The 13,976-nt window shown below is 44.3% G+C and overlaps 1 protein-coding gene across 1 annotated transcript in view; it reads left to right on the top strand.

Annotated features, from left to right (window-relative positions):
• USP6NL (USP6 N-terminal like) overlaps nucleotides 1-13,976 on the top strand; it is a 171,303-nt gene that overhangs the window by 99,882 nt on the left and 57,445 nt on the right. Inside the window, exon 5 of the mRNA XM_054988917.1 lies at nucleotides 10,320-10,359. Within this exon, the coding sequence (XP_054844892.1) occupies nucleotides 10,320-10,359 (40 nt within the window). The remainder of the gene's footprint in view (nucleotides 1-10,319; nucleotides 10,360-13,976) is intronic.

Below are 13,976 nucleotides of genomic sequence, written 5' to 3'. Positions count from 1 at the left end.
TCAATTTATCTATTTGTTCCGTGCATCAAATCCCATTGCTAAATGTCTTTGCCTCTTGCTGGAGTAAATTTTTACTGTGGTGGAGAAAGCTGCTATTTTTGAGCTTCTTCATTTATTTAAATGACTTTCTTAAATGAGAAAAAGAAACCTGATGCACCAGTCGATGGACGTGCAGTTTTCTGGGCTTGTACATTGAAATCTTGATCTTGTAATCCCTATTAGGTGGTGAGGTTGTAGTGTGCAAATGTGCTAAAAGATGCTTGCGTAGCACTGGCATTTCCCTTGGAATAAATGTTGCTTGTATACCCATAGGGTTTTTGCATTGGGGCAGCAGTTACCATCCCCAGCTAGGAGCGGAGTGTAAGTTTCTGGTAGAACTGCCCATTTTGTGATCCTTTTAATATAGCAATGCTGCAACTTATCCTGGGCTACTTCCCCTTAATTGTAACACACGACCTCTGGCATAATCGCCATACCCATATATCTGGATGAATTACATGATAGGATGGTATACAATTTGAGCTCGATCCTGTAATAATCTTAACCAGGGGTCATATCGTAGAAAAAGAGCTGCAGGAACTCATTAGCATAACTCATTAACATATGCCACGCCCCTTGATGTCACCAGAAATGTGTCATTAGCATAACTGATTTGCGTATGCCACACCCCCTGACCTCACCTATCCTGGCTGTTTTGGACCCAATCCTGGCCATTCAGGGCCGAAATTGGGCCCAAAATGGCAAAAGGGATTGAAAATGGCTGAAAAGGGGCCCAAAATGGTCAGAATTGGGCCACTGCTGAGCAGGAGAGTGATCCACCACCCGTCAGAGGCCCGATCCTGGCTGTTTTGGGACCAATCCTAGCTGTTTTAGGCCCGATCCTGGCCATTTTGGGCCCAATCCAGGCCAAAACGGGCCCCCAGTGGCCAAAAATCAGGTGGGCGGGGCCACCTGACATGTGACCTCTTTGGAGAAATACCAGAACTGTGTTCCTGTGCGTTCCCCCTCAAAATGAGCCCTGATATTAACTGATGAGTAAGGTGAGTATTTCTTCTGTAACTTTTTTGGAAAAGATGTATGAAAACTAGCCCCCGCTGCCTCAGTGAGGGTAGCGAATTTAACAATCCAACTCGTTCATCATCGATCTCTTCTAAATTCTTCAGAAATTCTGCCTTTTCCTTAAGTAGTGTTGTGGGATTGGAGCTGCTTTTGGAACTTCAAAAGCCTTGGTACCTGTGTTCCTTTCTTTCTTAGCCCCAGCTATCAGAACAACATGGAAATATTCTAAATTCGCAATCAATATTAATGTTTAAATTATGAAAAGGAAGGTAGAGGAGACCTTTCTCCCCCCAATTCCATCTGTTTCAACTCTCTCTCTGGCCCTCAGCAACCACGCCCCGGCTGTGTTCCTGCATGCGTATTATTCTAGGGTCACTGTAAGCTAGGTCTGTGAGCTGAATTGCTGAAACAGAACATAATCACTTCTAGGACTGACATTAGACAACATGAAGCACGGGTAGTATATAGGAGTACAAATTCAAAGCAACAGATAAACAGAATGGTATGCCCTCTCCAGTTGAGATTACAACTCTACAAGAGCCTCTACTCTTGCTTAGCTGCAGACAAATGCAAGTACAAAGTCTTACAATCTCAAGATCATTTTGGGTCCTGTTACCACCCCCACCCCACCCCCGTCCCAAACTTGTAGCAATAAAACCCTTTGAATCTTGAAGAATGAATTTGGAAAAGACCCAAAGGCCATGGTTCCTGGTCAGATTAACTTAGCTTTGGTCTAAGTGCTTCATAAAGCTGTTTGTATGCTGTGTTGATAATCACTCCAGAAGGCAAGGCAGCAGGGGCTTGGCTTGGAGCCAGCCATTGGTGGCATGAGGGAGGGAAAGGATGCCAGTCCATCTCCCATGCCACCAATGGCGGGGAGAGATCCAAGCCCCTTTGGTGTATCAGTGCCTTTCGAACTGTGCCTCCCCAAGCCAGGCGCTGGGTGGTTTGTCCTTAGGCTCGAACCTATGCTTGCATGCATGCCTAGAGGAAGTGAGCTCTGACTCACAAAAGCGGTGGTGGTGGTGAGTGCTGTCAAGTCACGGCTGCCTTATGGTGACCCCTGGCGAGGTTTTCATAGCAAGAGACCTACAGAAATAGTTTGCCATTGCCTGCCTCTGCAACCCTGGTCTTCGTTGGAGGTCTTCCATCCAATTGCTAATCAAGCCTGACCCTGCTTAGCTTCTGAGATCTGACGAGATCCGGCTTGCCTGAGCTACCCAGGTTAGGGCGACTCACAAAAACTCACGCTGGAATAAACACTGTTGGTCTTTGAGGTGCCGCCACTTCCGTTTCATTTCCCGGTGCTTACATCAATTTTGTCACACGGCTTAGTATTATTCTCCCACCGCAGGGGCTGAGTCTGCCTCAGGACTCCCAATGGGTTTGTAGCTGAAGCAAAATTTGAACGGGGCCCCCTGGTTTAATGGCATTCTAGAGAGGGCCCATTGGCCTGTATGCAAGATATGGGCTTTTACTCTTTCCAGCATCCTCCTGTTGCCGATTTCAGTATGCACAGTGTTACACAACGGCTCGGCCTGCATAATTTATCGAGCCACGCAGAATATTGATGCCATATATTCATAAGCTGCACCAACAGAGCTTGGCTTGTGTAGGCAGACTTTGCCTGCAAACAGCCAAGCCTCTAGGGAGTTGTTGGGAGATGTGGCGTGGGCTCAGAGAGGAGAAATGAAGAGGGGGGATTGGAAATTACGCTTTACAAACTGGAGATCTAAAGCCTGTTATTCCCTGGCGTCATGAAACTAAACATTCCACTGGAGCCTTTCCCATTTATACAAGAACCGTCCCTGTTCCTCTGCACCCAGGCAGTTATTTATCTGCTGTAGAAGGAATATCTGAAATAAAAAAAGAGGGTTGTTGCAGGGATGGGCAGCGATAAAGCATCTGGTCCTTGTCTCCCAAACACTTAAAAGGTTTTATTAGAGGCTTGGGGGAGAGGGGCATTGGGAGTGGGGAGAAGATCCCCATAGTTAGCGTCTCACACTCCTAGATACCAAATAAATCACACACTATAGAAATTCCTAAGTGGTAGCCCTCCACAGCAAAAACAAACAGGACTCTTGTGCTGCCTGAGCGACTAACAAGCTGTAGTTCCAGCTCTAACTCTCATAGACATCTTCAGATGCATGGAATAGGTCCTCACTAGACAAGCATATATGAGGTTACAGGTGGCGGGAGTTGTAAACAGCAAAGCCAAAGAGCCATGAAATGAGGGGAAGGGCGTAATGTACGTGCGGATGCGGTCTGCAGTGGTAGTGACTGAGATCTCTATACACGAGACATCTTACATGAGGACAGTCAAGTGTAGGGAGATGCAATGTTAGCTGGGAAGCATAATTTAAAAAGACAGAGCCAGCGGAGATTGCTCCTCAGAGGATTTGTTACTTTCATCTTTGCCTCCCAGAAGATTCTGTCAATTTCACCTCTCTACATGAGGGCAGTTTAAAAAGACAGCCAGTGGCTCCCCAAGGCTCTGTCAGTTTCACCTTCCCTTCTGGGAGGTGAAAATGAAATTAACAAACCCTCTGAGGAATGATCTCCACCAGCTCTGTCTTTTAAAACTACACTTCTCGGCTAACATTGCATCTCTCTACATTTGAGCATGTCCGTATAAGATGTCTCGTGTAGAGAAACTCTGAGATATAAAGAGATTTTTGGGTTGTACTGGATGGATCAGCCCTGTCCTGGATGGTCCAGGCTAGCCAGATCTCAGAACCCATGCGGGGTCAGCCCTGGGCAGTACTTGGGTGGGGCACCCCCAAGAAAGTCCAGGGTTGCTGTGCATAGGCAGGCAATGGCAAACCACCTCTGTTACCTAAAGTGTTGAAAACCCTATGAGTTCACTGTTAGCTGGCTGCAACTTAACGGCAAAAAGACAAAAAGTGGATGTCTCAATGGAAACGTCAGTTCAGTGGCATGGGTACACCGCAGTGCTCCTGCAGACTGAATGATTTCTGCATGCAGAGTTTGACTTTCTTGCCTCTTGTAGCCCAAAATGTTACCTTTTGGGGTCCCTACTTTCCCCAGGTATGATATTGTGAGTTTTAGTGGGAGGGAGGAGGTGAGAGCATTACGTTCTGCAGAAATGTCTTGGTGGATCCAACCCAGCACCATGCTAGGGATTATTAGGAAAGGGATTTGAACTAAAATGGACAATATTATGATGCCGTTGTGTACATCTATGGTGCAGCCACATTTGGAAAACTGTATACAATTCTGGTGACTGTACTTAAAAAAACAACAACAACCCTGCACTATGCTGGAAGAAGTGCAGAAGGGGGCAGCCAAAATGAGTAAATAGAGTGTTTTTCCTGCTGCAAAAGAATTTTGGGCTTCCAGGTTAAAGAAACGATGATTAAGGGAGAGACATGACAGAGGTTTATAAAATTATACATGAGACGGAGAAAGTAGAGAGCGCAAACTTTCCCTCTCTCTCCCAGACTACTAGATTATGAGGCATCCAATGAAGTTGGTTAGGCAGGCAGTAGATTCAGAAGAAACACCAGCGAGTAATGACATTTTGGAATTCACCGTTAGTGGAGGTAGGAAGGACCCTGGAATAGGTGGCTTTAAAAGGGGATTATGCAGTTTCGTGGAGGAAACGTCCCTCAGTGGCTACTAACCTTTATGTCTAAAAGGAACTTCCACGTCCAGTGGCCATAAACCTCTGAATAAGAGGCAACGTCAGTGGAAGTCTTTGGCCTCTGTGCCAAAGTTATTTGCCCTCATATTCTATTCAAATATAACGAAGAAAAGTACAGAAACCATTCATAATGGGATAGGGTAGTTTCCCCAGGCTAAGCTAGTAACGCTGCCCGAGGAATTCCAAGTCCTTCTTGTGACAGGATATCAAGTCTTTTATGAATCTCATGTGACAATAGTTTCATGTTGGAGTCTCCCCTAAATATGGAGCCCTGCATGGTTTTTGCCTTATGTAATTTACCTAGGTACCTGTTCACATGTTATGGCAGCAGATGTATGGACATCTGTGCTGCTCCGTGGGAAATATCTAAGGGTGGCATGTCGGAAAGTTATTGGGGTACATAACACACACATGTTGGAGACCTATGGTTGCCTGCAGTTCTCTGATTGGTATGTGCTATGTTTTCAGAAACACCATTTCTCCTTCTCTTGCAAAGAAAGAAGCATGGCAGATACATCCTCTGCTGACATGTATGGAATAGCCCTTAGAGACCACCTCCTTCTATTACAGTTTTTAAGGTTAAGTAAAAACATCTTGCTGTAATTTAGTTCTGCCAATCAGTTCGGCCTTGAGATCATAGCAAGGTATTCTTCGTAAGAATGCTTTCTACTGAATGTTGGCAAAGCTCTTGTCACAACACATTTTGAAACAATAAATAGACTTAGGGAAGAATTGATGCCCGGGATGTGGGTAAAGTATTAGGAATGTGAACGTGTTTCTATCTAAATACGTAATTATTTAACATATTGTTATCTACCTGAAATTATTAGGATTTGTATAATTGTAAACTTTGAGCAACGAAGAAAGGCTCTGTAGAAATATAGTTTCTCAGAGGGCAGCATGTATGCCCAAAGAAAAACAACGCCTTTCTTTTTAATAGCATAAGTAAGCTATGAAGTGGAGAACTTTTGGGGACAAACCTAATTGGAGTCCAGCTTAAAGCAATTGCCGAAAGTATTGCAGATGTGGTGGTGGAAATAGTGGCCTGGTTGTGTTAAATTATGCCATCTTCTAAAAGGATGTGGACAAAATCGAGAGGGTACAGAGGAGAGCGACGAGGATGATCAGGGGTCTGGAGACTGAGCCCTAAAAGGAAAGGCTGAGGGCCTTGGGAATGTTTAGTTTGGAGAAGAGATTGAGGGGAGACATGATTGCTCTCTTTAAGTATTTGAAAGGCTGTCATTTGGAGGAGGGCAAGGAGCTGTTCCAGTTGGCAGCAGAGGGTAGGACCCGAAACAGTGGGCTTAAATTACATGCACAAAGGTACCGGCTGGATATTAGGAAAAACTTTTTCACGGTCAAAGTAGTTCAAAAGTGGAATCAGCTGCCTAGGGAGGTGGTGGTGAGCTCCCCTTCACTGACAGTTTTCAAGAAGAGGCTGGATGAATATTTGTCAGAGATACTTTAGGCTGATCCTGCACTGGGCAGGGGGTTGGACTAGATGGTCTGTATGGCCCCTTCCAACTCTATGATTCTATGATTCTATCTGACCACCCACTTTCATCAGTCAACGTGGCATCAAGGGCTGTCCCCACACATCTCATGAGCTCAGTGGCTGAAGGATTCCCCTTAGCTGGGGACTTGGGCCTCTTCCATTACAAGTGTTTTACAGCTTAGTGCAGATACCTGAGAATAAAACACTGTTTTGCGCACGTTGCTTCAATCCCAAAGGGTGGATCGGTCAGTTTACTATTTTATTGATTCACTTCATTTATGCCATGCCTTTCTACTCAGTGGAGACCTAAAGCAGCTTATATCATTCTCCTCTCTTCCCATTCATCGTCACAACGGCTCTGTGAAGTGGGTTAGGCTGAAACTGTATGACTGGCCCAGTGCTGATGTGAATAGGAGGCTGGAAGTGTGCACGGAGCTCTTCTCCATTGAAACCAATGGAAATTCAAAGTGTGGGACGCTGGCTGGGTCATGCCCATTATAACTGAGCCACCATCCATACAGAATTGAACTCAGAGTGACGTGTGTACATACATTTCCAGCGTGGCTTTTACCCTACATGGAAGAGGTGATTTGTAAAAGATCTAGCCTGTGTTTCAGTATTTTAAGGGGAAGGCAACTTTGCATCAGAATTGATATGCTGCCTGATTATATTTAGGCTCCGATGTCTGTGCCGCTACACAAAATACCTGCAATGCAAACCTTTCTCTCCCCTCCAAATCCGAACATTAGTATTCCGTGGGAAGCACTAAGCTACTTTATTTTGTTGAGCTTTTAAGGAGCTGAGATTTCGTTTTTTCGATTCTGTTTTTAGCCTCTTTCTTACCTGGATGTGTGTTGTGTGTTGGTTTTAAACTGCTTCTCGTCCTGGAGATGGGGTGGACTAGAAACCGAAATAACCTGAACATCAATAATGGCTGAAAATGTAATTGCTTCTCAGGCAGGGCTCTGTTCACACATTCTGGCTCTATAATTTAAGCTCTAATAGCCTTTAGTGGATGTTTAGCCATTTCATTAAATCACTGCACGCCTCTTATAAATTGTCTGATAACGTTAGCATTGTTTAATTACCAGCATAAATACTTTGTTTATGCAAACCCCTCCCTGTACTTCTAGCCACCGTTGACCTTTAATAAAATTGAATGTTGCTGCTAAACACTTGAGATTTATTGTGAGATAAATAAGAACTGCAATATATAAGTATTACAACAAGAGGGCAAGGTTGCCAGTATCCATCATAGACTCTCGAGACAATGACTCGCTCTGCCAGCCCCTCGCAGGATTGGCACAAACAGTGGTGGGGCTGCATTTTTGGGGACAGATCCAGGACCTCAAATCATGGGCTCGGGGGGTGGGGGAACACAAAATGTAGCCAGCGAGTCATGTTGTGCATTGCATTTTGCTTCTGAGTAAATAGACATAAAATCTGGGGACACCATGTCCATATGTCTATGATCATAGATCCAGAGGAGTTAGCCGTGTTAGTCTGTAGTTGCAAAATAGTAAAGAGTCCAGTAGCACTTTTAAGACTAACCAACTTCTTTGTAGCATAAGCTTTTGAGAACCACAGCTCTCTTCGTCAGATGCATGTGTCTATGGAGACACTAGGATGGAAGGAGACAACAATGCTAAGTGTTTATTCTTTGCTGTACGTTAGAGATATACATGATCTAACATTGGGGGGCATAAGACTTTTAAGTCCGAAGTCTAGAACTGTGTATCTGTAACACTGTGAGCGGCTGTCCCCAAGAGAATACCGTACACATCTGCTAAGGCCCACGGGGTGATGATCCCTTCCTAGAACTGGTGCTGCATAGGATCTCTTGGGGTTGCCCTGTTCTTGGTGTTCCATTGTTATGGCCTGTTGGCAATACAGTAACTTTGAGGGAAAATAAAGAGATTATTCTTAAAGCACTTGCAAGCCTTGTCAAAAAGATACGACAATCTATTTACGTCTCTTTATCCTTTTTATCTCATCTCGTTCAATCCTGGTTGGGAATTCCTGAGGCAGATAACTTTAAAAGAAGACTGCAAAAAAATTATTTCTAGTCTCCCTGTTACAGTTGCCCCAGGGATTTGGCAGGCATGGGGTGATTTTCCAACCCTCTGGCTGTGTCATTCAGGAAAATGCGAGATGCGAATGCCTCTCGTTGCATGCTCTGTAATGAGTTTTCCCACTCCTGCTGGCAAACGCTAGTGATGAGGAAATGCAATACATCTTGGGCAGGATTCATCCTGTGACTTCTGCTAAATGATATGGCTGCATTGTGGGAAACTCCCGGTGGGGATGCTGATCCCAGTGGCATGTGTAATGTCTAGACCAACTCTTTCGTATTTAACTGCGCCCCTAAAACCAAGAAGCGTTGTCAAACTGCTTAAAACCTCTAGTAAAACAGCACTCCATGGTGGTAGGCTAAAATAATTCAACCCTCAACTTCCAAAGATTCGCCAGAATCAGAGACTCTTCACAGGTGTTCTAAGCGCTCAAGTGACACAACAGGTCATTTAACTCTAAGCTTCACAAGGAAATTAGGATAGCGAGAGTTTAACTTAGTGCTGATCATCTCAATGTTCAAATACTTTTTTTAAAAATAGAAACTTGCTTACTGTTTATGGCATCTTGATGCTTAGGCAAGGTCTTTATCACAGCTTCATAGGCCAGGCAATCCCTGCCTTACTATGACCCTTTGTGCATTAATTGATAGAATTGCATCCAGAACAGAGAGTAAGGAATGGATATTTAGTTAAGGTGGCCGCTGAGCAAATTGCTCCAAATTGCAGATGGAAGCGGGTTGCTCTGAAAAGGCAGGGAACCCCCAGAGTTACGATCCTAGAGGAATTTTGCTTAGGGATGAGGTACATCCAGTGGCTGAAACTTACCGAGAGCCAGTTCACATGCTAAATCAGGCAAATGCTAGTAGTTGTGTGGGGTTGGTAATGTATGTGTGAGCTCCTCCCCCGTATCACACGTTATGTGAGTCGGATGCTCTACGCATGGACCTTTGTTCGTGTTGATCTTTTCACTTTGTGGAGCTGTGGGGTGATCCCCAGGGTAGGGGGGGAGTGTGGTGTGTGAAGTGATCAGCTTATCCTATGTATTAAACGTATAGTGGAAAAGAGTACCTGTTCTCTTCCCGTGGCCCTGCGTCTGGGTGAATCAATCCAAAACGATATGTTCATTTTGTGGAAGTGAACTAAGCAAAGCATCTTTAATTGCATGACATCCCAAGTAGATTTTTGTGTGTCTCAAAACCATTTTTAGCCTCTTTATTTTGAAAATCCCTGATCTATGATGCAGATTTATTCAAAGTTTCATGGCTGCACAATATCTCACCCTGCTGGTTTGGTTCAGGCGGCATGTGTTAAAACTGATCTAGCAAATTCGGCGGTGCACAGAAAATAACTGGATACAAGCATGGATTTCAAGTATTGTTCAATCTGGATATGATGTGTTAAAGTCAAAGCAGGCATTGCATGTCGTCCAAATAAATATTTGTCTCTTTTACTGGTATATGATTTCTGCATATTTGTTCTTCCTGGCTAGTGTTCTTTCTCCTCTCTGGGCATATGAAGATTTCAGTGTAAAACTTTGCCAGATATTATGCAATACAAACAGCCAAATCCTATAGATGTTTGCTGCTTAAGTCCCACTGAGCGAGTTCAATGAGGCTTATTCCCAAGTAAACATGCATAGGGTTGCACTCAGACTTACAATGGTCTCTTAAGAACTTAAGAAGAACCCTGTTGGGTCAGGCCAGTGGTCTATCTTGCCCAGCATCCAAACATGGAGTTAATATGGAGGGCAGGCTAATGAGGCATAGAGGTTTCCTCCAATGTCACCTCCCAGCATTGGTATTCAGAGGTTTTCAGTCTCTGAACATGGAGGTTCGCTTTAGTCACCATGACTAGTAGCTGCTAATAGACCTCTCCTCCTTCGTTTTCTTATATTACATTGTCATTTTAACTAACTGCACCCGTTTTAGCTGCTATATATACACCTCTAATTCCCATTAGGAGGGACCTGAAAGGAAGTGTTTTAATTAAATGCAGATAAAAGTCTCTCTTTTTCCCCTTCTATTTTTAGCCAAGAGGAGTTACCTGTCCATGACTCAGCATCAGACAGGGTAAGTCCCAGGGATTTTCATCTTGCATATATGACCTACCATTGAATGTTCTGGGAACCACCCAATGCTATAGCACTGTAAAAGCCACGTGGATGTGACTCTGATGAATGCCCGTATGGGAAACGAGTGGATTCCCTTGTGAAGCTATTCTGGGTTTTCTAAAGGAAAAGCAAGATGTTGGTGAAATGTAATAAACAAACCTAGCTTGAAAGGCAGCTAGTTGGCTCCCTAGCCACCTAACAAAGGAACTGACAATGGGGATGAAATAGAGGTCAAAGAGGCACGCTGACCTTCTTTTGGCAAGTTCACCGTTCATTCTCTGTGCCTGGATCCGTTTCTGAATGGTTAATATGGGTGAACGTTTCCAGCGGATCTGTCCATGAGCTTGCTGATCGTGGGCATTTCAAGCTCTTGGGTGTGTTAGGTCTGAAGGTCTTTAAATTCGTAAATCGTGTAATCTGGTTTACCTTTGTTCATTTATGGCTTTGCAACTTGTTTCCTACATCATGCACCGCCTTAAATCCAAGGAGATAAGATGGGACAGAAATTATTTAAATCTTCTGGTGCCTCGGTCAGCACGTTGGTTGCAAGCTGGGTTCTGAAATATTAGCGTCCACAAAGTCATCAGAAAGAAGCTAGGGGAGGGTCGCTTTTCTTACCCATTTACAGATTTCTTGAGCCTGCGTTTCAACAGAGGGATATCTAAAAAGAACATAGCATGCAAGCAAGCCCTCCCCCAAATGGTCAGTCTGTAAAGGGCCTATCAGTGATTAAACAAATGGTCAGGATGAAGGTGGCTGAGAGCCAATAACTGAAAACTTGAAAAAGCCCAGGATTGGGAAGGCGGTGTGTTCCTTGGCAAAGATGTTGCCATTTATATCTACCAGTGTAATGTACAGTGCACTTCTAAGCAGAGTTACGCTCTTCTAGAACCATTCAAGTAGTAGCATGTAACTCTGTTTAGGATGCTTCTATTGGTTGGAAAGCGCAACACTCAAAAACCAGTGGCAAAACATTTCAGTCTGCCAGAATATTCCCTTACCGACCTACAAATGGCCGTCTTCAAACAGAGAAACTTCAAGGGGAGATTTCAACATGAGATTGTTGAAATAGAATTCATTCACAAATTCAGAGCAATGGACCCCTTCGCTCCAGTAGCTGAACAGAGGATTCTTATCCCTCTACAGATGCTAATTTCTGCTCTAATCAAGTTGCATTGTACTTTTACATCCTGACATCTTCCTTTGCTAACCCCTCCCGTCTTATCAAGCTGCATTGTATCTTTCCATCTTGATATCTTCCCCTGTAAAACCCCCCACCTTTGGCTGGGATATAAGAGGGTTGCCACGTCCACTTACCCTCCTGGTGGGAGGGAGGGACACAACACTCATCTTATTTTTTTGCCTTTCTGTGCATGCTCCCAGGGTGGTATGACGTTGTCACTTCTGGGAAGTGACATCATCACACAGGGCCTGGGAGTGCTCCCACACTTTGCCGTGGGCTGATTTGGGGCCCAAAATGTGGGAGCAGTCCTTAGACAGCGCAAGTTGTTGCATTGTCCTGGAAGCATGCCTGGGAGGCCTGTTCCCCCCCTTCCCCCCCTCGTTAGCCAGGTGAGTGGTGGCAGGAGGCAGAAAGTGGGAGTGGGGGTTGTTGCATTGTCCTGGAAGCATGCCCCACCAGGGGACCTGGGATCCCTAATGTAAAGGCTCAGGGATCTCCCTTCTTACTCAGGTTTGAAGAAGCTCTGACTCTCAAAAGCTTAGGCTGAAAATACTGTTGGTTTGTAAGGTGCCACTGGACTCAAATCCTGCTGTTCTACTGCAGACCAAGGTGGCTGTCCCCTAAAATGATCATCATGCAATGAAGAAAGGGATATGATTGATATTTTGCCTGCAAACTCAACACTGTTTGTAAAACGTTCGTGGGTTTGGGTCCTAAACATAAGGCTCTGTGTAATGACTTGGATGATCACAGTAGCTTCTCTTGACTCTTGTGGGCAGAAGGTTTTCTTGGTAGTGCCCCTCTGTGTAATGGAGCGGCCTTCCTGAATTTGTGATGACTCCACCTACCCTCTTGGTCTGTGGGACGTTCTGCAAGGTGGAACGTTTCAGGCGAGTCTTTAAAGGTGGTTAGGGACAGATTTATAGGCTGGTCTGTCTTTTATTTTGGTCTCCTGTTATAAATTTATTCCTTACTGGTTTGCCTGGCTGCTTTTTAGCTATTGAGCTGTTTGTGCTAATTTGAGTCCCGAGTCTGGGTTTTCAGTTGGCGTTCGTGACCCTAGTCCACTCCTCACCGACAGTTCTGTCTCAGCTGTTTCTTGAATTCAACAAGATTCTTCTTCCTCTTCCACCGTCTTGATAATCCCCTGGCAGTTAGTTTCCAAAGAAGGCAGCCGACACACTCCCCTTGGAGTTGTTAAGACTTTCGGGATCAATGAAAAGGTCATTTGCCAAGTGGATGCTGAGCCCTGCTGGTCTGAGAAGGTGGAAGAGCCACTCTGCTTCCCTCTGCTGCTGTTTGAAGAGCTGTACTTAACTAAGCTTCTTCAGATTACACTTGGGTCTCTGCTCTCTGCTGACTTAAGAATGCCCTCTGCGAAGTTCTGCTCTTATACGTGGCATGTGGCTCTCCACATCAGTTCCCTCTTTGTATGTGCCGTGTGCGTTAAGTAGGAGCAAAGCACCAGAAGACCTTTCCTTACATACTATTTTTTAAAAACACAAACACTCTGGTTTTCAGATGTGCTAGAAACCCAAAAAACAACTTCTTCATAGGCTTTAACTGATTCGTAGGTGGTACCACAAATCTTAACTTGTCTTTTCATCCTGGAATTTTTGGTAAAATTCAATCTCAACTTGTACTGGGGGCACTTCAAAAATGAAGTGGTAAATATTTATTTATTTAGTTAGTTAGTTAATTAGTTAGTTAGTTAGTTAGTTATGTCATTTATAGACTGCCTTTCTCACTGAGACTCAAGTTGGGTTAGTTATTCAAAAGATCCATACATCTCTCCATACTACCATGTTCTAGGCTATGAACAATATTAAAGTTCATACAATAAAAAGGTAAATTACAAGCATGTAGTGCACAGCAGCTCCATAATCAAAACCAGGGCTTTATTCCAGCAGGAAAGTGGTGGAACGGAGTTCCAGAACCTCTTGAAAATGGTCATATGGCCGGTGGCCCTGCCCCCTGATCTCCAGACAGAGGGGAGTTTAGATTGCCCTCCACACCGCTGAGCGGCATGGAGGATAATCTAAACTCCCCTCTGTCTGGAGATCAGGGGGCGGGGCCACCGGCCATGTGACCATTTTCTCCGAGGGCAACCCACTGAGTTCCACCACCTCTTTTCCCAGAAAAAAAGCCCTGATCAAAACAATAGCACAGAGATTAAATCAAAGGGATCAGAAAGAAAGAAAGCATTGCTTAAAAAAATTCTAGAAAAGGAAGCTAGATTAAAACAAATTTTAAATTAGACGATCGCAAAAAATTGCATAAGAATAACCAGCCAAGAACTTTTCACAATTAGTACAGATTTATTTTGATTTGTGTTGTTTTTATTGTTTGTATATAGCAGGGCCATTGAAACATTTTTTTCACAAAAGCACGCT

This window comes from Eublepharis macularius, chromosome 9 (genome assembly GCF_028583425.1).
Source record: "Eublepharis macularius isolate TG4126 chromosome 9, MPM_Emac_v1.0, whole genome shotgun sequence".
NCBI classification, from domain to species: domain Eukaryota; kingdom Metazoa; phylum Chordata; class Lepidosauria; order Squamata; family Eublepharidae; genus Eublepharis; species Eublepharis macularius.
This window is presented reverse-complemented; position numbering and strand designations above follow the sequence as displayed.